Source organism: Medicago sativa, chromosome 4 (genome assembly GCF_051527215.1).
Source record: "Medicago sativa cultivar Bolivia chromosome 4, Bolivia_mono, whole genome shotgun sequence".
Lineage (NCBI taxonomy): Eukaryota > Viridiplantae > Streptophyta > Magnoliopsida > Fabales > Fabaceae > Medicago > Medicago sativa.
In genome coordinates this window covers 29,449,186-29,476,267 of record NC_140752.1, presented here as the reverse complement: position 1 = coordinate 29,476,267, position 27,082 = coordinate 29,449,186, and the positions used below count along the sequence as shown (strand labels likewise).

General features: G+C 35.1%; 1 protein-coding gene and 2 pseudogenes across 1 annotated transcript; all 3 read left to right on the top strand.

Annotated features, from left to right (window-relative positions):
- Positions 1-349: 349 nt before the first annotated feature.
- Positions 350-27,082, top strand: LOC146927614 (receptor-like protein EIX2; annotated as a pseudogene).
- LOC146927616 (uncharacterized) lies at positions 1,657-2,195 on the top strand (annotated as a pseudogene).
- On the top strand, positions 6,174-8,992 carry LOC146927615 (DExH-box ATP-dependent RNA helicase DExH3-like). The gene is made up of 3 exons (XM_085708173.1): positions 6,174-6,438; positions 6,786-6,980; positions 8,497-8,992. Exons 1-3 carry the CDS (start codon positions 6,220-6,222, stop codon positions 8,611-8,613), a joined length of 531 nt encoding a protein of 176 aa, XP_085564299.1. The 5' UTR covers positions 6,174-6,219; the 3' UTR covers positions 8,614-8,992.

Below are 27,082 nucleotides of genomic sequence, written 5' to 3'. Positions count from 1 at the left end.
TATTTAGAGATATCTGAAACTATTAACCTATACTAGACGCCACTAGGTTGCGCCTAACTCATATACTATTTACTCCATATACAAAGGGACCAATTGAAAACCAATATAAAGAAGTAAAATAAGTTTTGACTTGGAATAGAGGCATAATAGAGTGCTCCATTTACAAAGGGACAAACACCGAAGAATATAAGATACAAAAAGAGTTTTGTAGTCAAAAGTATTTCAATTTAACTAATTTTTGAAATGAAGTGTTATTATCTAATTATAATGGCATCTTCACAAGAAGAAAAAGAGAAGGTTGTGCCGTCCATAACAATAAAATACTAATATAATTTAAAATTAGCTAGTTATATGTATTACTAACTAACGAATTTGTTTTGGATTTGTGACCCGAGAAATTTGGCTTAAACACTTGTGAAGAACACCATGGTGAGTGTTTTATCTGTGACGTTGGTTAGAACAATCTCTGCTGTGTTGTTGTTGTTGTTGGAGCTGGACCTTCTTTTGTACAACTGCTATGGAGCTATAGTTGCAAAAGAAGTTGGTTGCATAGAGATGGAGAGACATGCCCTCCGTGACTTGAAGGCAGGCTTTGTGGCGGACGAAGCTTACCTTTTATCCATAAAATACGCAAAGCGGTAATAAGAGTGATGATTGCTGTGAATGGGAAGGAGTTGTTTGGAACAATCAAACTGGCCATGTTGCAATGCTTGATCTAAGTGGTGCTCAGTTTGGTCCTTTTCGTGGCGTGATTAGCGCATCCTTGATTGAGTTGCAGTATCTAAAGTATTTAAACCTCAGCTGGAATCAGTTTATAAAGCAACTTGAGAATCCTTGACCTTCATTATTTACAATTTGAAGGAGGATTTCCTAACAATCTTGCTGGTCTTTCGAGCTTGCAATATCTTGATCTTTCATTTAACAACCTCGAGGGTACAATCCCTCATCAACTTGGTAATCTCTCCCATTTGCAACATCTTGATCTCAGTTATAAATCATCTTGATGGAATAATTCCTCGCCAACTTGGAAGCCAATCAAATTTGCAAAATCTTAATCTTGGATTAAACTCGGGACTCAAATTTGATGACATGAATCGTGACAAAAGTCAGTGGATGTCCAATCTCACGCTTCTAAGATATTTTAACCTGAGTGAATTACAGAACCTTTTCATATGATTTTGGGAATATTTGAAAAAAAAAAATTGAGTGAAGAATTGAACTTGGGTTGGAGTCAAATTATTGGCACAATACCTGACATGTCAATGTTCTCATCTTTACCAACATTAGTACGTCTTACAATCTATTTTATCCAGAAAAATTATTCTAAATGGAGAATATTTGATATAATTAGTTGCAAGTTTTTTTAGACAGACAAAATGATAAAGATATTATAAACTCACAGATAAGTGGAGGTGTCGATGTTCGAACCCCGATCATGACATCGGACCTAACAATCTTGACATTTTTATCAGTTGATCTAGGACTTGTGGAAAATTACTCGCAAATTTAATACTAATACCTTTTTAACAACACCGTTTCCCTTTTTTAAAAATAATTATTTGCATTAATCACGATTGATTGTAATAGATCAGAATGCAAATAAAATTATTAATTCATATCAACCACACACTTTTTCGGCAATGAAAACTATACAAAATGACGAGGTAATACTCCTTTCTCTTGTTGGTGCTTTTTATTCTATATGTTGATGTTGATTCCTCCAAATCAGTTTCCAATAAAGTTGTTGAAGTAAATGTCATTTGCAAAGAAGCCTCCAATCCTTCATATTGCTCAAATCTTCTCAACTCAAAGCCAGGAGGAGCAAAAGGTGTAGATCTTGTTCACCTTGCATATTACACAATTGATGTGCTTACTATCAATTGGACCAACACATTTAACCTATTAAATAAATTGGTTAAAAGTGCTGAAAATGATACGGTAGCAGACTATTATCAGCTATATTATGATGATTTATCTAGCCTTGACGGTGTCAAGTCTAGGATTGGGGATGCAAAATATAATTTGGATCGCAGGAAGTATTCATCCGTTGCTGGAGATGCAGAAGACCTTAATGAATGTTTTGATAGTCTGCATTAACATAAAACCAACCCTTTACTCGCAAAATAGGTTGATGTTCTTCGACAAGGTGATCAAGATCTTCAAATTATAGCAAATATATAAATCATGGAAAATAAATTAGTTTTTTTAGAAGGGATAATAATGTTGGAAAATGTTTAAATGTCCACCTTACACAATACACAATTGATGTGCTTAATAACAATAATTTATATTAAGTCACAATTCGTGTAATCACTGACTCTCATTTTGGCAATATTTCCATGCTAATATATGTAGACTTAAGTCACAATTTGTTGGCTTTGAAATTTAGTGACAATTGAGTCCCACCTTTTCAATTGTTTTATGTATACTTGAGCTCCTGTGTTTTAGGACCTAGTTTTCCTAAATGGTTGATGGCGGAATCACAGATGTAATTCCAGCGTGGTTTTCGGCGCAAACGACAAAGTTAAGTCTCATGAATATTTCATACAATAATCTCACAGGCACAATTGCAAATTTGGCCTTAAGTTTTCAGAACAAAGTGATTCTGGCTTCAAATTAATTTGAAGGTTCAATCCCACCATTTTTACAAAGTGCAACATCACTACATTTGTCCAAGAATTTTTTTTCAGAAAGCCGTGAGTTTCTATGTATTAACACTACAATCGATTCATTGGGAATATTAGATATCTCAAAGAAACAATTATCAATGCACCTCTCGGATCGTTGGAATCATTTTAACGCATTTGAATTTTTAGATTTAAGTGACAATGCTTTATCAGGAAAAGTTTCATCCTCAATAGGATCATTAATGGAACTTAAGTTATTGATATATTGCGCAACAATAATTTAACTGGGAAGTTGCCTTTCTTTATGAAAAATTGTACAAAATTGGTCATGCCACTACAAGAAAACTGCGTTTTAGCGTCGGCCTAAAACCCACTCTAAGTGGGTGAAAACCGACGCTAACACTGGTTTAGAGTCGGACTAGCGTCGGTGTCGGGGGCAGGCTAATACAGTATTTCCCTTCTAATACAGCAAGAGAGATAAGAGAATTGTATTAAAAAAAGTGAGAGAAGAGAAGATGAAAAAGTAAGAGTACGTGAGTGGTAGGTTCTGCTTGCCATGATTAGGAATAACAACAAATTGTCATTTAATTATGGTAACCGACCCCATACTCTCACTCTCGTTTCTCCTGATCATTTCTCATTTCCCCTTTGATGAAGTATATTTGCATCAAACAAGATAAGTATTTGTGTATCGTCTCCACAGGGAATAGTGCGTTATCAATGACAGTTTAACATCAATTATCATTCCAAGTATTAAGAGTACTTGTTTGTTTGAATTGAAATGTAACTAGCTAAACTAATTTGCAAAAAGTAAAAGTTGAGATAAATAAGGATTGAAACTTGTTAGGAGTAGCGTTCCTTAACCAAGCGTCACACGTAACCTAATGATCCATACGAATTCTAGCTTTGTAAACAACATTATCACAATCAATTCTAAACTACCCTTCGTGTCCAAAGTGATATAATTATTTCTAAGTTATCGTTTAAACATTCGTGTCCAAATCCCTTAAACGATAACAAAGTCGATCGAATAACCTAATCGACCGTGTCCAGCCTGATTAAATATCCGAAAGCATTTCACTCTTGATTATGGTGATTATCACAAGATTAACAAAGATGTCAAGTAAGTTAACCTAAGATATATTGCTACTCTAGCTCAAGATTCAAGAGTTTGTGTCCAAAGCATCTTGAATCTCATTGAAAGCATTAACACAAGAATAACAACAATATTGAATATAAATTGCTAGAACCATATATTGCAAGATAAAAAGGATTACATGTTTAGCAAGATCAAGTACCTCTCATCCCAACAAAGGGTATTTACTACAATTTTGGCTTTTAATAGCACAACTTTAATAGCATTTTTACGTAAACGCTATTAAAAAGGCAACACACATGCCTTTTTTAGCGCTTTTGGTTGGACGCTAAGAAAAACTAGTGAAAAACATGAATTAGATAGCGCTTTTGAAAAAACGCTATTATTTAGCCTTGGAACGATAACGCTTTTCATCAAACGCTATTATTAGAGGGGGCTTAGATAGCGTTTTATCCAAACGCTATGTTTGGGATCTCAAAATATTAAAAAAAAAAAAAACGGATATGTATTTTCACTTTCGCGCACAATATTCAACCCAGAACTCAACCACACACCTCACAATAGCTCGTGAAAATATAACCCAGAACTCATCTCCTCCATCACTCACAAATCGTGAAGTCTTCTCCTCCATCACTCACTCATCTCTTCTCCTCTATCATTCACTCTTCTCTTCTCTGCCATAAACCCCATCAAACCCACTCACCCAGAAACCCCATCGAGCACAAATGGAACACAAATCCTGAATCCAGAACAGAAATCGAACACAAATCGTCGAATCATAAACCTCAAATTGAACCAGATCGATAACCTAGAAACCCCATAACCTAGATCTGCAATTCGTCGCCGCCGAAATCTGCCGAAATCTGCCGAAATCCCATAACCAGATCGATAACCCATAAACCCCATCGAACACCGCCGAAATCTGCAATTCGTCGCCGCCGTGGAATTTCACCACCTGCTCTCGTCTTGTCAAAGTAACTATTCTCTTTATCTTTCACAATTTCGGTTATTTTCTTTGTATTGTTGTTCTATTGACCCATCAGTTATTTGTTTATTATTGGATTTGGAGATGTATTCTTGTTTGTCTATGAACTTATTTCATATTTTTATTGATTTTCTTTTTAAAATTTCATGTGGGTATAATTTAAATTATAAGTCCTTGTTTATTTTTATAGATTTGGAAGTGAAAAAAGGAGTTTCTCTTCAGCTTGTTAGTGTTGTTAACACTGATTCAGGTTAGTTTCTTTCATTCCTATGTTGTATGTTTTTTTTATGCTTATTGTTCTCTGTTTTTGCATGTTACTAAACTATATTGTTCTTTATGGAGGAAAAAGAAATTGTTATATGTTTTCTTTTGTTTCTTTCGAATAACTAAAACACAAGTAAACCATGATCTCTAATTTAGATATTTTCATGTGTTCTGTAGAGACTAGGAGACCAATTTGATGTGTCTAACTAGTAAGTCTTCAATATCACCACAATGGTCATATTTTTAAAATTTCAGATTAATAAAATATTTTTGAAGTTATAATTTTAGTAAACTTTTTATTACCAACAAGATTTTTGAAGTTATAATTTGAAAATATCAATGAAATTATTTAATTGAACAGACTAAAATGTTAGTAAACTTCTTATCTTATTTGTAAATACCTTAAGTTATTTCTTTTTATTACCTTAAAAGGGGCTTTCTATAATTTTTCTTTTATTATAGAAATAACTTATGCATAAGCTCTTATGCTATAAGCTCCTAATTTAGCTGTGTATACAAACAAGAATTCTTATCATAAATTAAAAGGGAGAAAGTAAAGATGAAAAGTTGTAAATACCAATCCATGTAAGTTCCTATGAGGCCTCTTTCATAGATAATGCCAAGATTGTTGCTTTTTGCATCAAATGGAACAACATTCATAACCCAAACTGGATATTTCACCATTGTAGCTGCAGATCCACCAAAGCCAGCATTCATATCCATAACATTTCTATATTTACCAGATGAGAGTGATTTGAGCATGACTTCATAGTAAGATACTCTTTTTTTCCATATCATGTTATCTTCACTATAGGTTTTGAGTGTGAAAACATCATGATTCTCTTTTCTCAACCTTGGTGGTGAATCATTCAATCTTATAGGCCATTTCTCAAGACCACCGCTGCAATTTCATCGATGTCTTTAACTTCTGGAAGAGGAAAAATGCATGCAGTCATTTTTGTATACCTGTTCAATGGTTCATAGCTTTGAAGTTTGAATATAAAACATTGGAAAATGATGATCTAGAAAATAAACTAAACTAATAAAAATTATGTTAACAGAAACCATAGGAGAACAGAAAAATGCATGCAGTCATACAAGTTGATCCGGAAATATTTTCTTTGCTTTGTCTTCTTTTTTTGGGATGTTATTTTTTTGACTAGTTATGTTAATTTTTCTATGATGTTGCATAGGATACATTAGAGGTTGCAGACTTTAAGGGGTATAGCCTACGCACTAAGGAGTCAATGTCCTGCTGGAACCCTGATTCAATTGGTTTCAACCTTATTGAATATGTGCTTTGCCATATTGTAAAGAATGAAAGGCCAGGTGCTGTTTTGGTTTTTATGACTGGTTGGGATGATATAAACTCTTTGAAGGATAAACTCCATGCTCATCCTTTGTTGGGTGATCAGAGCCGAGTATTACTTCTTGCGTGCCATGGCTCTATGTCCAGCTCAGAGCAGGTGACCTTGCTAGTAATAGACTGAAATACTACCACAATAATGTTACTTGTTGTTATCTGTTTTACGATTTAATATATGTCTTATGTGTACATTTTTATTAAAATATTTGGAATAATGAGTTTGTACTCTAACTGAATGAATAATCCCCACCCCCACTCAAAAGAGACTCTTGGTATATCGCAGATCCAGCATTCCTCTTGCACTTTCCTTTAAATCACACGGGGTTTTCTTTTTATTTAAATCAACTAGGTTTTTGTACTATAACTGAATATATATATATATATTATTTAATTTATTCATTTAATATAGCGTATAGTGAATTCTGTTTGTTTTCTTTTATCTTGCAGAAATTAATATTTGAAAATCCTGGAGGAGGGGTGAGGAAGATTGTTCTGGCTACTAATATGGCAGAGACTAGTATTACTATCAATGACATTGTATTTGTGGTTGATTGTGGAAAAGCAAAGGAGACATCATATGATGCATTAAATAACACTCCTTGTTTGTTTCCATCTTGGATCTCAAAAGCTGCTGCCAGACAGGTAATTGATTGTTCAAATTAGTTTTTTAAAATTTTGATTATTCGAGAATTTATTTGTCTATTTCCTTTCGAAAGGAAAATGGTCAGATAGAGTCTGTTTGCTATAGATTATTTGAGTAAAAAACACTTTTTTAAAGACTTCGATTGTTAAAATAATAAGAATAAAATAAAAAAAGAGTTTGGCCCTTGGCCCTTGTATCACAATCTTTCTAATATGAAAGGGTTGACCCTTGTATTACCCTCATTTTCGTCCTGTAAGTGTCTGTAGTGTAGAACCATTATTAGGGATCTATATAAAAAAGCACACAACCCTGAGCCCTGTTTTTGGTTCCATTATTGTATTTTAGTTCATGAAATATACAATTTGAAGTGCAATATATTTCTCGTATATATTTTCATTCATTCATTCATTCATGAATATATATATTTGCGTGTGACTACATTAACATAGAAACATTTATATATAAATAATTATGTTAGTATATACTGTTAAATTATGATCTAAGTTAATAATGTTCTTTGGCAAAACAAAAAGTTAATATTGTTAGCATTATCATATAAAATATATTCAAGAAATATTGCTACATCTGATTGTATTCAAATTTATATAAAAAGTGACTTCAAACGAACATGTTTTTTTTCAAATGATTTTTATGCCCTTCATTGTAATTTTGTAAAAAAAGCACTTCTAGATAACCGTACCCTAACCATAGTAATTAAAACCGGATCGGTCGGATTGGGAACCCGTCATATGTCCGGTTTAACAGGGCCCGTGAACTGCACTGTGGCAGAACCATTAAAAAATAGCCAAACTGGTTAAAAACAACTAAAAACGGAGGTTTCCCGGTTGCACACGATTCAAAAGAACATGTCTTTTTTTTTAAATCACGCACAAAAGTCGCCGTTTTGCATTTTGGGTTAAATGGGCCTCGCAATCGCATTCCTCAACTAACCCAAATCATGACAAGGTGATATTAATTGCTATGCAGTACACACTTCAATTTTATATCTCACACTCCACACTCTATTCTTAACTTTTCGATGTGGGATTCGTCCACGAAGCAAATAACACAGGGATTGAACGAGCAAGCAAATTGACTGTTCAGGAAGCAGTATGTTTATGTAGTTGTGTCACATTCTATGAAAAAGGCTTTTTACCTCCATGAGTAGAAAAAGTTAAACACGCTTTCTAATGCATATACTTTTTAGAAAGATTTTCAATAATGTGTGCGCCTTGTTAAAGGCACACACATTATTGGAGTAGAAATAGATTGAAGTAATGTGTCAATTGGAAACAGATGAACCTAGTGCTTTTGGTGGATTACTGTAGTTGGATCATGAACGATTGTTAACATGTGATTATTGCTATCGAATTGCGCTACATCTTTCAAGAAGTTAAGCTACCAAATATGACTCCTTTTTATGCATAGAGCTTCATAATGTATTCTTTACCATATTCTTTTGGATTTATCTTTGGTAGTCTGGTTGCTTAGCAAATTCACATTTTTTTTCTGTAGAGAAAAGGAAGGGCGGGTCGTGTTCAATCTGGCGAATGCTACCATCTTTATCCCAGATGTGTTTATGATGCTTTTGCTGATTATCAATTGCCAGAGCTTTTAAGAACACCTTTATAGTCCTTATGTCTACAAATAAAAAGTCTACAACTTGGAAGCATCTCTGAGTTTTTATCTAGTGCTCTCCAGCCACCAGAGCCTCTGTCGGTAAAATTCATTGCACTTGTTTTTGGAACTTGAACTGAAATAGGATGGTTGTTTGAATTTATTTTCAATGAACTTGAACTTGAACTGAAATAGGATGGTTGTTTGATTTTAGGAATTACTCCCTTAGGAATTCACGCCATGTTGTAATCATATATAGCTTAGGAATTACTCTCAGATTTTGGCAGAATTTGCTAGGAACAAGACTTGTTTCCCAAATTAGTACTTTTTGGAGGGTTTTGGTTTTATGTCCCCCCTCATCTTCATCTTTATTTTGTACTTTTATCTTTTTATGGAATGAATCTGAAGATTGTAATGAGATTATCATGAATGTAATTTGCTATATTCATATTTCAATATCTTATTATAGCATTTAATTATAGCATTTTTGGTTACAAATTAAAAAAAAAATATGCAACTTTTATTAGCGCTTTTGGTAAAACGCTAAGAAACCCCTATTTGAGTAGAAAGGCTACGATAGCGCTTCTCAGAAAGTGCTAAGAAACAAATGCTAGAAAAGCTACTTTAATAGCACTAGAATAAGGCTATATTAGCGCTTTTCTGAAAGCGCTATTGATGTGTTGCTATTTAATAGCGTTTGGAAAGCGCTATTATAGGCTCCTGACCTTTTATAGCGGGGGCTTTCTTAGCACTTGAGAAGCGCTATTAAGAGCCAAAATAAGAGCCAAAATAAGCCAAAATAAGAGCCAAAAGGCTTTGGCGTGTCCTCAGGCCAATTTGCATATTCTTGAAAAGCTGGAGGTGCCATGAATTGTGCCATAATCTCCGGAGGGTATCCAGATTGCTGCTGCATAATGTATTGAGATTGCTGAAGTACAAGTTTTCTCGATGAATGGCCGACATCATATTATAATTAAGCACATTATTCTCATGTTGCCATTGAACATAGCTAGCAAAATCAAAACCAGCTGCTGGTGGGAATGGAAGAGGTGCATCTTGGGGCTCGGATTGTGAGGGAGGTGCCCTAGAAGATGAAGCTTGCTTACCCTTACCCTTTTTAGATTGACCCATGATGTAACGGGTAATGAAGGCATCATCAATGGGGTTTTTGATTATTTCATGATAATCAGCGGGCATCCTCATGTGGGTGTCTTTGATCAAACCCATGATCAAACCAGGAAAAGATAGGCGAGTTTTTGGCTCACCATGGCCTTGAAGCACAACTTTTTTTAGCTCCCAAGCAATAGTTCGGGCAATGTCCACCTTAATGCCCTTGAGAATGTAGTAAATCAAGGGACAAACATCTATGGTGCAATCAGCCATATGGCTGTTAGGCTTGACATTGTGGAGGATGAATCGAAAGATAAGTTTGGCCGGTGGTTTCATCAATTTATATTGGGCAATGTGCTCTCTACCCGCATCACTTTTGTCATAGGTTTCCCCCTCTAACATTACAAACTTTTTAATCTCATCATGGGTGTTATCAAGGAGGAAGTGACCTAGGTTTTGTTTCTTATGGAAATCATCAATCCCATCCTCAGCCTCAACATCTAAGTCGAAAGGATCTCCTAGGAATTTGTTTATGGCATTACGATCAAACTTGATTGTCCTACCCCTCACAAAAGTTTCAAAGGTGAATGGATCGGTTTAGGGGTTTTGAGGAAGGGCATTGGCATAGAACTCTCGCACCAACTCTTCGTTGATTTTGGTTATGGGATTAAGGAGTCTAGCCCACCCTTGGTCAAGGAAAAGTTTATGATAATTGCCATAAGGTCCATCGGGTTTGATTTGAACAACTCTCTCAGTCCACAAGGTCTGTTTCAGCAAGGCGTTGTACCTATTTTGGTGGTACCTAGTCCTAAATCTCTCTTGATCATAGGACTGGTTTTGGGTTGGAGGTTGAGGTACGGATGACTCGCCTTGCTTTCTCTTACCGGTGTTAACTCTTTTAGGTGCCATTCCTGCAAAACAACCAGAAAAATACCACACCACAATGGAATATACAATTAAAATCAGTATGGAACAAAATAACACAACTGCAGGTTGAATCACAGAAACATGCAGCAAGTTCTGCTGCAACTCGCAGTTGCGAGCAGAAGCACTCGCAGTTGCGAGTTCTGGCTATTACTCGCAGATGCGAGTTGCCCAGAAATTGGCACAACTCAATCCTATCAAAATTTGTTTCAGTTTCATGATGTCCTAACCCTAAGTACAACATTTTCGACCCTAGTATTGACAAAGAGAAGAGCAAAATCATGCATTAAGCTTGAAATTCGAATTGGTCCACATAACCCTAATTTTATTTCAAAATTCTTTTTACAAATAAGGGTAATCAAAAAAATGTGGATGCAAGTGAATATGAATTTGAATCTTTGCATGATTTATGCTCATCTCTAACAAATGGGTATCATTTTCACAGATTTAAGATTAAACATAACTCTTCTACCCTAGGGTTGAAACATGCAGAGAATGATATCAGAGAAGAAACAAACAAACCTGATTGTTTAGCAATACAAGTGCAGAAATGAAAATGAAATGCAAATGACTTGGATTGACTTGAATGACTCCTTGAGAATTAAGGGTTTGTGTTTCACGTGAGTTCAACAAAATTGAGAGAAAAAAAAATTTGATTTGTTTGATGAGAGAGAACTAAAACCGAAAATGGGATGATAATGGGTGGTTAAGTGAAGTAAATGAGAGTTGGTGGCCTTAGGTTTCGTAACTGCCCAAAACTGCAGCTACTCGCAGATGCGAGCAGCTCTACTCGCAGATGCGAGTGTTTTGGCAGTCAACTCAGTCAAACCCATTCAGCTCGCAGTTGCGAGCTGTTTTACTCGCAGTTGCGAGTTCTTTTGGTTCAAACTTTTGCTCTCTGTTTGGGTTATGTTTTTGGATGTTTGGATGCATGCACATGACTCTTGTATCTAATTATGCATTTAAAACAATAAATAGACTTACAAAATTGGGTTGCCTCCCAACAAGCGCTTGTTTAACATCGTTAGCTCGACGCCTTTTCCGTTAGGGCGGCCAAAATGAAACGGAAAGCACATCATCTTTTGAAACCCTGCGTTTTGGTAGGAATTCCATGAACTTTAGGAACAACAAACTTGGAGTCCATGACCTCCCTAGCTTTGGTTTGAACAAGGCGTTAATTTCATCAATGACTCGATCGATTTCTACCTTGTTCATCTTCTTCCCTCTTGTTACCATTAAATCTTCCTTGATTAGTAACCGTTCCTTTTTCTCAACCACCGTTGCTTCTTCAATATCAACATTTGTAACTACCTCATTTTGAACAACAACTTCTTCAACAATCTCTCCGACTCTCTCAAACATGTTTGGATTATTTTCTTGTTCTCCAAGAGTGGATTGATTGTTGGCTTGGCTATCCATGATTTGTGCTTGAATCAACCCAATTTGAAGTGATAAAGTCTTCAATCTTTGGTTGGTGTCTTGCATGTTTATCATGGATTGTTGCATGAAGATGTTCAAAGTATTTTCAATCACCTTGTATCTCTCATCTTCATAAGAATGTTGCTGATACTGAGGATAGGATTCATACTCGGGTGGAGTATAGAAGTTGAAGTAACCATGATCAGCCATGATTTTGGCTAGGTGGTGATCCTAAAACGGAAACAACTAACAAGAAACTTTTCTTTGTTTATCAACAAGAGGTTAGTACAAACAACTATCAAATAAAGAAAACTATTTACGGATTATATACAAATACTTAAAACGATAAATCAATCGTTCTATCTATAATAACTAAACACCATTCCCCGGCAACGGCGCCATTTTGATGAAGTATATTTGCATCAAACAAGATAAGTATTTGTGTATCGTCTCCACAGGGAATAGTGCGTTATCAATGACAGTTTAACATCAATTATCATTCCAAGTATTAAGAGTACTTGTTTGTTTGAATTGAAATGTAACTAGCTAAACTAATTTGCAAAAAGTAAAAGTTGAGATAAATAAGGATTGAAACTTGTTAGGAGTAGCGTTCCTTAACCAAGCGTCACACGTAACCTAATGATCCATACGAATTCTAGCTTTGTAAACAACATTATCACAATCAATTCTAAACTACCCTTCGTGTCCAAAGTGATATAATTATTTCTAAGTTATCGTTTAAACATTCGTGTCCAAATCCCTTAAACGATAACAAAGTCGATCGAATAACCTAATCGACCGTGTCCAGCCTGATTAAATATCCGAAAGCATTTCACTCTTGATTATGGTGATTATCACAAGATTAACAAAGATGTCAAGTAAGTTAACCTAAGATATATTGCTACTCTAGCTCAAGATTCAAGAGTTTGTGTCCAAAGCATCTTGAATCTCATTGAAAGCATTAACACAAGAATAACAACAATATTGAATATAAATTGCTAGAACCATATATTGCAAGATAAAAAAGATTACATGTTTAGCAAGATCAAGTACCTCTCATCCCAACAAAGGGTATTTAGCTACTCATCATCATGGAAGCCATGCAAGGATGGATTGAAAAGGAAGGATTCATTACACTTGTGATGTCTCAACAAAGTATTAAGATCCAACTTCCAAAACCAATCTTACTCAATGAAGAACTACCTTACTTCTCCCTATGAAAATATCTAAACTAAAACCTAAGAGAAGCTAAGAAAATATCAAGCTAAGATATGATAAGATCCTCTCCAAAGAGTAGCAAGTGGCTATATAAAGACTTCTGCCCTGCCTGAACTCGCAGATGCGAGCTACATCACTCGCAGATGCGAGTTGCTTGCCTGGACCAATGATACGCTGCCACGTCATAACTGAGGGGATCAAACCGCCCTAACTCGCAGTTGCGAGTAAGGGAGCTCGCAGTTGCGAGTTGCTCGCATCTGCTACTCGCATTTGCGAGTTTGAGTGCGAGCTGCATCTCTCCTGGATCAGCTTCTGCCCAAATAGTGTTTTTTCATGGTTTTGGTCTTTAAGCTCTGTCTTGAGGCTTATTTCTGCACAAATGGATAGAGTAATGATAAGTAAAGCGTAATAAGGCATTTAACGCTTATTTCTCGGCTTTTCCTTCAATAACTTGTAAAACAAGTAACAAAAAGTGTATGAAATATAACAAGAATTTAACACTTTTATGACATTCATCACTCTCCCCAACTTAACTCTTTGTTTGTCCTCAAACAAAGGATTGAAAATCAAACAAGTAAATGACAAGACACAAGTACACAAGGCTTTGAAAACATCTTCAGATGAATGATTTAAAAGTGAATGCGCGGGCAAGTCTAAGTTTCCAACTAATCTAAAACTCTACTACTAACATGAGATGAGTCCTAAGTACAAAGTTCATGTCAAACATTTCAAAACAATAATATATTTATTTATGAACCACACCTAACACACTTCTATGAAAGTAGATAAACAATTGAAATCAAATGAATGAGGGTTATGAACACACATCCGGCAATCAAGTTAACATTCCAATCAAGTTATGTGTCCATCCAAATATCGTTTCAAAAGGCATAAAAACATGGATCAAAAGGTCTTTGAGGGTTATAACTTGGCTTGGCTACAAAAGAAATGTCATATATGTGGGCAATTGAAATCAAAAAGCCTATCAAAGAGGAACATTCCTTGTATCAACCATTAAAATTCACAATCTTTCCTACCAATCATTACAAACCCTTGGTGCTTAAACATGAAGCACTTTGATCTTGACAACTTATTTTCTTTTTGGATTTTTCTTTCTTTTTCTCTTTTTCTTTTTCTTTTCATGTACACATTGTTTTTCTTTTCGTTTGTATTTACAACAACATGTTGTCTTGATCAAAGATAAATTTACACCATAGTACTTGACATAAGATTTACATCTACCTTCTCTCCCCAACTTGAATCAACAAATACCCTAATTGAATGTTCCTCTACTCTAAGGCCAAAGGGACAAATAACATTGAAATTTAAGGGTTCAACAATTAAAAACATATCAGAGTCCTAAAGTGCGTCAAGAATGAACTGAATTTTGAAAAATTTAAAGGCAACTTCATCAAGCATTGTGCTTATGAATTGACAGTTCATAATTGATGACTCCGATTCATTTGGCTCAAGTGGGTTAGCAAATACTCGCTCTTCTCACAAGGTAGGCTATTTGTGGTCAAGTAAGTTTCACTCATAAACAAAAATGTGCCTTGATCACTTCCATGCCTTCACACAATTTAAAACAATTATTGGATTTAACATAAAACAACCGAGTTAAACAATGAAAGCCGGTCTCCTTGCATATGTACAAACATTTGAGGTTTCCTCACTTTAGGCTAGTACTACTTGGTTCACAAACAAATAAATTATTGTAAAGAACTAAATGAAATGAAATTTACGCAAAGTACTCGTTCCATATTCGAGTAAAAACCTAGAAAAACTGGAAACTTGTACCTTGGCTTTGCGCTTTAATCACAACTATGAATTGTTATCAATCATCTGAGATTTGAAATTAAGCAAGAGTGATACGCAAGAAACTTCCACAATTTTTAAATTAAAACCAAATAAAGTACTTGAAAAATGCTTAACACATTATTATACTACAAAATAAAATTAAACCATACTAATATAAATACGAACATAATAATACTAATTAAAACGAAATAAAAGTTACCATACATCAATATCCAAAATACTTAACAAAGTGCTGATAACATAAAATAAAATATGAGTTCATGTGCTAAAATAAAAACCAACAGAATATTGTTCACAAGGAAACAAAAGAGAAAAGAAATAACAGCTAAGGAAGACAGCAAGAAATGACTGAAAGCTTGATAAAATCACTCTTTGAAGAACTAGCTTTCAATTCTTTTCCTCCTCCTCAAGACTGCATGTCATCATCATCTGACCCATGAGGGGTTGAAGTAGCACTTGGCACATTTGCCGGATCATCATCATCACCTAAACCACCAATATCTTCCTCCATGTTCAAATCCTCATGACCTCTAAAGTCTCCACCCCCTCCAAAAGGCTTTGGCGTGTCCTCAGGCCAATTTGCATATTCTTGAAAAGCTGGAGGTGCCATGAATTGTGCCATAATCTCCGGAGGGTATCCAGATTGCTGCTGCATAATGTATTGAGATTGCTGAAGTACAAGTTTTCTCGATGAATGGCCGACATCATATTATAATTAAGCACATTATTCTCATGTTGCCATTGAACATAGCTAGCAAAATCAAAACCAGCTGCTGGTGGGAATGGAAGAGGTGCATCTTGGGGCTCGGATTGTGAGGGAGGTGCCCTAGAAGATGAAGCTTGCTTACCCTTACCCTTTTTAGATTGACCCATGATGTAACGGGTAATGAAGGCATCATCAATGGGGTTTTTGATTATTTCATGATAATCAGCGGGCATCCTCATGTGGGTGTCTTTGATCAAACCCATGATCAAACCAGGAAAAGATAGGCGAGTTTTTGGCTCACCATGGCCTTGAAGCACAACTTTTTTTAGCTCCCAAGCAATAGTTCGGGCAATGTCCACCTTAATGCCCTTGAGAATGTAGTAAATCAAGGGACAAACATCTATGGTGCAATCAGCCATATGGCTGTTAGGCTTGACATTGTGGAGGATGAATCGAAAGATAAGTTTGGCCGGTGGTTTCATCAATTTATATTGGGCAATGTGCTCTCTACCCGCATCACTTTTGTCATAGGTTTCCCCCTCTAACATTACAAACTTTTTAATCTCATCATGGGTGTTATCAAGGAGGAAGTGACCTAGGTTTTGTTTCTTATGGAAATCATCAATCCCATCCTCAGCCTCAACATCTAAGTCGAAAGGATCTCCTAGGAATTTGTTTATGGCATTACGATCAAACTTGATTGTCCTACCCCTCACAAAAGTTTCAAAGGTGAATGGATCGGTTTGGGGGTTTTGAGGAAGGGCATTGGCATAGAACTCTCGCACCAACTCTTCGTTGATTTTGGTTATGGGATTAAGGAGTCTAGCCCACCCTTGGTCAAGGAAAAGTTTATGATAATTGCCATAAGGTCCATCGGGTTTGATTTGAACAACTCTCTCAGTCCACAAGGTCTGTTTCAGCAAGGCGTTGTACCTATTTTGGTGGTACCTAGTCCTAAATCTCTCTTGATCATAGGACTGGTTTTGGGTTGGAGGTTGAGGTACGGATGACTCGCCTTGCTTTCTCTTACCGGTGTTAACTCTTTTAGGTGCCATTCCTGCAAAACAACCAGAAAAATACCACACCACAATGGAATATACAATTAAAATCAGTATGGAACAAAATAACACAACTGCAGGTTGAATCACAGAAACATGCAGCAAGTTCTGCTGCAACTCGCAGTTGCGAGCAGAAGCACTCGCAGTTGCGAGTTCTGGCTATTACTCGCAGATGCGAGTTGCCCAGAAATTGGCACAACTCAATCCTATCAAAATTTGTTTCAGTTTCATGATGTCCTAACCCTAAGTACAGCATTTTCGACCCTAGTATTGACAAAGAGAAGAGCAAAATCATGCATTAAGCTTGAAATTCGAATTGGTCCACATAACCCTAATTTTATTTCAAAATTCATTTTACAAATAAGGGTAATCAAAAAAATGTGGATGCAAGTGAATATGAATTTGAATCTTTGCATGATTTATGCTCATCTCTAACAAATGGGTATCATTTTCACAGATTTAAGATTAAACATAACTCTTCTACCCTAGGGTTGAAACATGCAGAGAATGATATCAGAGAAGAAACAAACAAACCTGATTGTTTAGCAATACAAGTGCAGAAATGAAAATGAAATGCAAATGACTTGGATTGACTTGAATGACTCATTGAGAATTAAGGGTTTGTGTTTCACGTGAGTTCAACAAAATTGAGAGAAAAAAAAATTTGATTTGTTTGATGAGAGAGAACTAAAACCGAAAATGGGATGATAATGGGTGGTTAAGTGAAGTAAATGAGAGTTGGTGGCCTTAGGTTTCGTAACTGCCCAAAACTGCAGCTACTCGCAGATGCGAGCAGCTCTACTCGCAGATGCGAGTGTTTTGGCAGTCAACTCAGTCAAACCCATTCAGCTCGCAGTTGCGAGCTGTTTTACTCGCAGTTGCGAGTTCTTTTGGTTCAAACTTTTGCTCTCTGTTTGGGTTATGTTTTTGGATGTTTGGATGCATGCACATGACTCTTGTATCTAATTATGCATTTAAAACAATAAATAGACTTACAAAATTGGGTTGCCTCCCAACAAGCGCTTGTTTAACGTCGTTAGCTCGACGCCTTTTCCGTTAGGGCGGCCAAAATGAAACGGAAAGCACATCATCTTTTGAAACCCTGCGTTTTGGTAGGAATTCCATGAACTTTAGGAACAACAAACTTGGAGTCCATGACCTCCCTAGCTTTGGTTTGAACAAGGCGTTAATTTCATCAATGACTCGATCGATTTCTACCTTGTTCATCTTCTTCCCTCTTGTTACCATTAAATCTTCCTTGATTAGTAACCGTTCCTTTTTCTCAACCACCGTTGCTTCTTCAATATCAACATTTGTAACTACCTCATTTTGAACAACAACTTCTTCAACAATCTCTCCGACTCTCTCAAACATGTTTGGATTATTTTCTTGTTCTCCAAGAGTGGATTGATTGTTGGCTTGGCTATCCATGATTTGTGCTTGAATCAACCCAATTTGAAGTGATAAAGTCTTCAATCTTTGGTTGGTGTCTTGCATGTTTATCATGGATTGTTGCATGAAGATGTTCAAAGTATTTTCAATCACCTTGTATCTCTCATCTTCATAAGAATGTTGCTGATACTGAGGATAGGATTCATACTCGGGTGGAGTATAGAAGTTGAAGTAACCATGATCAGCCATGATTTTGGCTAGGTGGTGATCCTAAAACGGAAACAACTAACAAGAAACTTTTCTTTGTTTATCAACAAGAGGTTAGTACAAACAACTATCAAATAAAGAAAACTATTTACGGATTATATACAAATACTTAAAACGATAAATCAATCGTTCTATCTATAATAACTAAACACCATTCCCCGGCAACGGCGCCATTTTGATGAAGTATATTTGCATCAAACAAGATAAGTATTTGTGTATCGTCTCCACAGGGAATAGTGCGTTATCAATGACAGTTTAACATCAATTATCATTCCAAGTATTAAGAGTACTTGTTTGTTTGAATTGAAATGTAACTAGCTAAACTAATTTGCAAAAAGTAAAAGTTGAGATAAATAAGGATTGAAACTTGTTAGGAGTAGCGTTCCTTAACCAAGCGTCACACGTAACCTAATGATCCATACGAATTCTAGCTTTGTAAACAACATTATCACAATCAATTCTAAACTACCCTTCGTGTCCAAAGTGATATAATTATTTCTAAGTTATCGTTTAAACATTCGTGTCCAAATCCCTTAAACGATAACAAAGTCGATCGAATAACCTAATCGACCGTGTCCAGCCTGATTAAATATCCGAAAGCATTTCACTCTTGATTATGGTGATTATCACAAGATTAACAAAGATGTCAAGTAAGTTAACCTAAGATATATTGCTACTCTAGCTCAAGATTCAAGAGTTTGTGTCCAAAGCATCTTGAATCTCATTGAAAGCATTAACACAAGAATAACAACAATATTGAATATAAATTGCTAGAACCATATATTGCAAGATAAAAAGGATTACATGTTTAGCAAGATCAAGTACCTCTCATCCCAACAAAGGGTATTTAGCTACTCATCATCATGGAAGCCATGCAAGGATGGATTGAAAAGGAAGGATTCATTACACTTGTGATGTCTCAACAAAGTATTAAGATCCAACTTCCAAAACCAATCTTACTCAATGAAGAACTACCTTACTTCTCCCTATGAAAATATCTAAACTAAAACCTAAGAGAAGCTAAGAAAATATCAAGCTAAGATATGATAAGATCCTCTCCAAAGAGTAGCAAGTGGCTATATAAAGACTTCTGCCCTGCCTGAACTCGCAGATGCGAGCTACATCACTCGCAGATGCGAGTTGCTTGCCTGGACCAATGATACGCTGCCACGTCATAACTGAGGAGATCAAACCGCCCTAACTCGCAGTTGCGAGTAAGGGAGCTCGCAGTTGCGAGTTGCTCGCATCTGCTACTCGCATTTGCGAGTTTGAGTGCGAGCTGCATCTCTCCTGGATCAGCTTCTGCCCAAATAGTGTTTTTTCATGGTTTTGGTCTTTAAGCTCTGTCTTGAGGCTTATTTCTGCACAAATGGATAGAGTAATGATAAGTAAAGCGTAATAAGGCATTTAACGCTTATTTCTTGGCTTTTCCTTCAATAACTTGTAAAACAAGTAACAAAAAGTGTATGAAATATAACAAGAATTTAACACTTTTATGACATTCATCACCCTTCTCTTTTTGTTAATTTTTTCTTTTGGTAACCGTAGATCAGTTTTAAAGGGTAATTTTGGAAACAAATTAGGCTACACCAAAACAAAGTTTTCCCTTTATTAATAGTTATAGATGAATTTTTAGCAAATATTAAAAGCAAATATGATAAGAAGGATAAACTAGCTATGGACCGAAATTTAAATGCTCCGAAATATATCGGCATTACAATGATACACTACTATTCGCTCATGACTGAACCAAAATAACATAACCGAAACATGCTCACACAAACTTAGAGAGATTCGTTCAGACATATATAGATTGATAAGAGAGTTTCCGATAGTTGAATGAATGGAAGTGGTATGGTCATATCATCTATTTATACTAGTTTTAAAAATTGATGAGACAAAAGGATTTTGTCGTGGCATCCCTCAATTGATCCAAGAGAAAAGAATAGAAGGAGGAGGTGTTAATACTTGATGATTGGTGAATTTTTTGTTGTTGTTGTTGTGGCTCAATAGCATGTCTCCAATGAAAAAGAGAAAGTAAGCAGGTGGTGTCATTTCCTTAAGAATTCAATGATATAAAATTAAAAGAATTTATTATAGGTAATTTATACTTCACTACTAAGTAAAAGAAGTCAGTTGTAATTCTCTACTAGTTACTAGTTAGAATGAAATATGGTCACATAGTTCACTCAAAATAGACCACGTAGGACACTAATACAATGATAGAAAGTTTGCTTGATAATTTATCTTTTGTAGTCAAATATATAGTTTTTAACTTTTTGGAAAGACTATATATTTGACTACAGAACTCTTAGTTGATGCTACTCTACTCGGTTGCAAATTTGTGTAAACACTTCTGGAGTATTTGTTATATGACATTCAAGTGCCCCTTTCTCTACCAATATCATCCATCTATGAGACTATGACAACAATTATGTCATTCAAATTGCAGAGTCACACCTTTCATAATAGAAGTAAACATAAATTCAAATTGTACTAAACACAATATGTGAAGCAAAAATGATAAACAATAACACTTAGCATATATTCAAACAATTTTTATCACCGAAACTTACATGCATGGAATAAAAAAAAGCACTCGACAGCCTCTTTGGCTAGTTTAGATCATTAGCTGCTTTCTTTAACTGCTTCGTACCATCACCAGCTCTGTTGGGCATGAACCTAACAAAAACAAAATTAAATCAACCATACGCAAACGGCTTTCTTTAACTGTTGTTTTTTGTCAATCATATGCAAACCAACCAATAGTCAATTTAGAACAAACATAAATGAAACTATAAGTGGGGATTTAGAATCTCCTACAACTAAATTTCTCAATCTTCTCATAAAGGAATTCCACTCTTGAAGTACTCTCTTGGATATATCAACTCACAAGTACTCTCTTAAAATTTAGATAATTAATAAAAAACCATCAGTTCAATTATTCATCATATCAATGTATGACAAGAATAATTCAGTTATGGGTTCTTGAAACGTGACTAATTTTTTCAAGGCTTTGAAGCATTACAATTAACTCGCCATGTAGTTACATACTTGGAAGTAATTCTAGTATCTATTATAATTAATGAACGAGGCAAACAAATAAAATTCTAAGTTCTATAGTGGTAAAACTAGCAAGGCCAAAACATATTTAGCATTATCAAGAACACAATACACTTAAACCAAAACACGAAAAATAGAAACAAGTAAGCAGCCTATTTAAGTTCACAAGTTTAAGAATCTTACAATTTCAAGCTCTCTAACTGTTCATATGCTTAAACCTGAGCACATAGCAGCAAGAGTCACAACTTTAAAATGTGTTCTCCATAAAAGGTCACAAAAAGTTCATACATTTTCACAAAACCATCTAAGATAATTATTTAACTAGCCTAAACTCAAATCTGGTATACAAACAGGGAGCCTAACTTACACTCCTTTGGCTAATATATAAATCTTACAAGGGAAATTTGGTTGTGCTTGTGCTTGTGCCTAACTTACACTCTTGTAATTAGTTGTGCTTGGCTATCAAACCTTGTTTAACAATACTAATTTTTTTTTTAAAAAAAAAGAAAAGAAAAGTGGAACCACATAAATTATCACCATTCAAAACAATACTTATCATCACTAATTTCAAAACCTGTTTACTAGATCTGACAACAATATTTCCTTACTTGTTATGAAGATCATTGTACAGAAGGAATCTATGCTTGTTATAAAGATCATTGTACAGAAGACATCCATTAAGAAACACTCATCATATGAGGAGCAAGAGACTTGTAAACAAGCCTTTACTAAAATAACATGTGACCACACAAACAGATTGGACTTTACTACTTTAGATAAAGTAAATCATGGTAAAAATATCATATTGAAATTTACTACTTTTATAACTCGTTTGTGCTCATCTTTAACAAAACAGATGGCAGACTGTAACATTCAGTAATTGTAGTCGGAGAGGAAGAAGGCAAGGAAATCAAACAATATGGATTAACAAGTAAAAAAAGCTACTGCCATATTACCTTTTCCAAATACAAGGTTGGGAATTAAATCATCTCCTATAGTAGTAGCATGTTCAACAAGAGTTTGACAATTAAGTAAACATTAAGGCAACACATGTAAAACTAATGAGGCGGTACCTGTGTTTTGTGTACTTTAAGTAGCGTTCCATCAAGCTAATCGACACACCTGAATAGGAAGTGATAAAACATTGCAAAGTTTTGACACAATTAAATTAAATTCAAACAATTTAATGATGAAAACTTGACCATACGGAACAGACCTGACGCCGTACTTATCTTCTAAGAAGAGTGTGAATCAGTAGAGAGTTTTGAAGAGAAGAGATCTTTCCCATCAATCATCACCATATGAAGATTGAAACCAGAAACTGAAACAAATTGTGATTCGATTGATGAATGTAAAGAGATAAATGAACATAAATGATTGATTGAGATACCTACATCTTCAATTGTATAAGCTAACTAAATCCAAGTTATATCAATTTCCAATAGAACTACTTTTGCTAATGTGTCTCAAAGCTATCCTACAATAACAAAGCAATGATGAAAACAAATTAAACCAAGAGAGTACAAAGCAAAATAAACAACAAAAACCAAAACACACCAGCTTAGATTAAATTAACCCGATAATAAGAGAGCACAAAAAACAAAAAAGAAAAGCTTCAAAACAAAAGTGTAGAAAATGTTTTATTGTCACTATTTCTATTTCATATTTTCCATAATAGCTAAGTACCAAAGTGTAAAAAAGGACCACCATAATAGAGATTGCATACGGCCTACCCAAAATCAACACGAATATTATCAATTAGTCGTTCATAATTGCCAAACTTCATTCACAATGGATCTAATTTAAAATAAAAAATAAAATAATAAAAATTTGTATACTGTTAAATGATGTTGCAATGGTTAAAAATCAAATTCTGGGTATGTACCAATCTATTATACCTTTCACTTCTAAAAAATTAAAAAAAATCAAAACTCTTAAATAAAAAAAATAGACTATAAATACAATAATATCCTCAAATATACAAGTAGCATGAAGAACTCAAGTATTTAAAATTATTATTATTTTCAAATTAAATAGATCAAATTGAAGTCCAAGAGATTTATCGAAGGAAATGAGAAAGTGAAAGGAAAGTGAACGAATCAAAGACAGAAGAAAGAATGAACTTTTATAGACAATGAAAAAACCCTAAATCCCAAACCCCTTTGATATAAACCCTAGAAATTGAACAATAATTACCAAAGACAAACATAGAGACAAGAGACATTGAGTAGCACAACCATGGTGAGGGAAGAGAGCTGTTGGTGGTGATGCAGCGGAATGGATGAGGAAGGATGACGAGATCCGAGTGTGAGAAGAAGAGATGGAAACTGAGGGTAATTGCGTTTTTTTTTTTTTTTGAACTATGAGGGAAATTGAGTTGAGTACGTTAATTAAAATATAAAATACTGTGCTGAGTTATATACCTTTTTTTTTGTGTGGTAATTAGGATTTATATATTATTACAAATGAAATCAACACAAATAAAAAGCTTGCCATAGTGGTAAGGTAAAAGAGTGGTGAACAAGCCTTGAGGGATCGAGGTTCGATCCCCCCACACATAATATTTTTCTATAATCGTTTTTCTAAACACATACTATTTTTCTAAAAAATTTAAAAATGGATTAAAACTTAGAGTCGGATGGGCCGATGATAAGTATATAAAAATGATTTAAAAGAAGTACCATCAGTGTTTTAGTAATATAGAGTCGGCCTAGCCGACGCTATATATTTTTCTAGAAAAAAGGAAAAATAACAAGGGTTTAGCATAAGCTAAACCGACTCTAAGCCGACGCTAGTAGCGTCGGTGTCGGGGGCCGACACTAATTTTCGATTCTAAAAAGCAGTTTTCTTGTAGTGTGCTTGATCTTGGCAAAAATAGATTCTCAGGACCAATACCTTCTTGGATAGGACAGCAATTGCAGAAGTTGAGCTTGCGGAGTAACCGATTCTCTGGAAGTCTTTGCCTGAGTCTTTATTACTTGTCCAACATTCAGTTGTTGGATCTCTTAGTAAACAATCTATCAGGGATAATTTTAAATTGCTTTACAAATTTTACTGCAATGTCTCAAATAGGTTTCTCAACCAAAAACATTGGTGATAACCGTTACATTTACAAAAATAAGTTTGGTATTTATTGTTATGAAAACTATGATTTGATTGCATTGTTGATGTGGAAAGGTGAAAAACGATTGTTCAAGATTTCAAGCAATCAATTGACAGGAGTCGTTCAAGAAGAAATAGTAAACTTGATAGAATTCGTATCATTGAATTTATCAAGCAACAATTTAACGGGAGAAATTACTTCAAAGATTGGAAAGTTAACATCACTTGAATTTCTTGACATGTCAAGAAACTGTTACTTTGGCCGAATTCCTCCTTCTTTAGCTCAAATTGATCGCCTGTCCATGTTGAATCTGTTTGATAACAATCTGTCTGGAAGAATTCCAATTGGCACGCAGTTGCAGAGTTTCGATGCCTTAAGTTATGAAGGAAATGTTGATCTTTGCGGGAAACCACTTGACAAAAAATGTCCAGGAGATGAAGAAACCAGAAATTATATTTTTGAAGAAAGTAGTCCAGAAGATAAGAATTCAATTTATTCGAGTGTGCCATTAGGATTTATTACAGGATACTACCTCCGTCCCTAATTATAAGACCCTTTTGAGAAAAAAATTTGTCCCTTTTTATAAGACCCCTTTGTTATTTTCAACCACATTAATTATTTCTTTACATACATGCCCCTATTTATTATACATCTTTTTCTTCAATCAACAATAAATAACATGTTGAAAACATAAACAACCCTCTCTCTTAAAGGATAAAATTGTAAAAACAATAGTAATTACAAACATATTTAATACAAATATCCACTATCTTAATTCCCGTTATTTTTTCAAAAGGGCCCTATAATTAGGGACGGAGGTAGTATTAGTTTGTATTGTTTTATTATTGGGCCTTTATTATTGGGCCTCTTTTATGTATTGTATCAGACTTGTATATATAGGTGACACACACCTATTTCCTTATCAATTATTACATTCACAAACTTTATACTTGTTATATGGTATCAGAGCATATACTCATTATTCTTATATGTACGAACAGAGGTGGAAAGTTTGCACGAACAAGGTATGGCACAAACACAAGATGGAGTAGGTCGCAAATCCTCCAATTCATCCCAAACGATTTTCATATCAGTAAAATAGGTAGAAAGTGTGCGATCACCTTGTTTCATGGAATGAAGGTCGCGAAGCAAATCAGAAACTCTAAAATAATTGCCTTTGGTAAATCGATCTTCAAGGTCTTTCCATAATTCATACGCAGAATCAATACAAATTGTACTTTGATAAATATGAGGGGAAAGAGTTCTGGTGATCCAAGAAATTACCATGTTATTGCAGCGATCCCAGAGATCATAATTGGGATCAAGAACTGGTGGTTGAAGAAGTGTACCATTGATGAACTTGATTTTGTTCTTCGATGAGAGAGCTCGACGCATCGCACGAGACCAATTGTGATAGTTGTTGTCGTTCAGCGGCGGCGAAACGAGAACAGCCCCAGGATTCTCACTGGGATGGAGAAAGTATATACTCTGTTTCTTGAAAGGGCTTAATGACAATTACACAAATGTTCGAACCCAGATTCTTTTAATGGATCCTTTGCCTTCAATTTCTAAGACATATTCATTGGTTATTCAACAAGACTCTACTCCCACTGAACAACCTTCTGAATCCAATGTTTTCAGTGTCAATTCTTCCAATACGAGTTCTGCTCAGCACAAAGGACATCATCGGAGGCAGAGTATCGCGCCATGGCATCTACAGTTTGTGAATTGCAATGGCTTACTTATCTTCTCAAAGATTTCAATGTCCCTCATGACAGTCCTTCACTTCTTTACTGTGACAGCCAGTCAGCACGCCATATAGCTGCAAATTCATCTTTTCATGAAAGGACAAAACACATCGAATTAGATTGTCACATAGTGCGAGAAAAATTACAACAAAAACTATTTCATTTGCTTCCTATTTCATCTTCGCAGCAGCTGGCAGATTGCCTTACTAAACCACTGGACCCTCTTCCTTTCAATTCATTCATAACCAAGCTGGGATTAAAAAACATCTACTCTCCAGCTTGAGAGGGCCTATTAGTTTGTATTGTTTTATTATTGGGCCTTTATTATTGGGCCTCTTTTATGTATTGTATCAGACTTGTATATATAGGTGACACACACCTATTTCCTTATCAATTATTACATTCACAAACTTTATACTTGTTATACAGGATTTTGAGGCCTTTGGGGATCATTGCTGCTTATCCGGAATTGGAGACATACTGTTTTGTTCTTGAACATCATAACTGACACAAGTAGCTGCTCTGACTAGATCCTAAAATCCTCAAGAAACAATTACCCACGAAGGTATTACCTGGGAACCTTAATCCTTGGCAAAACCAGCAGGTTTCCTGTTGAAATTTCAGTGTAATCCGCAGGAAATTCCTCAGGAAAATCGAG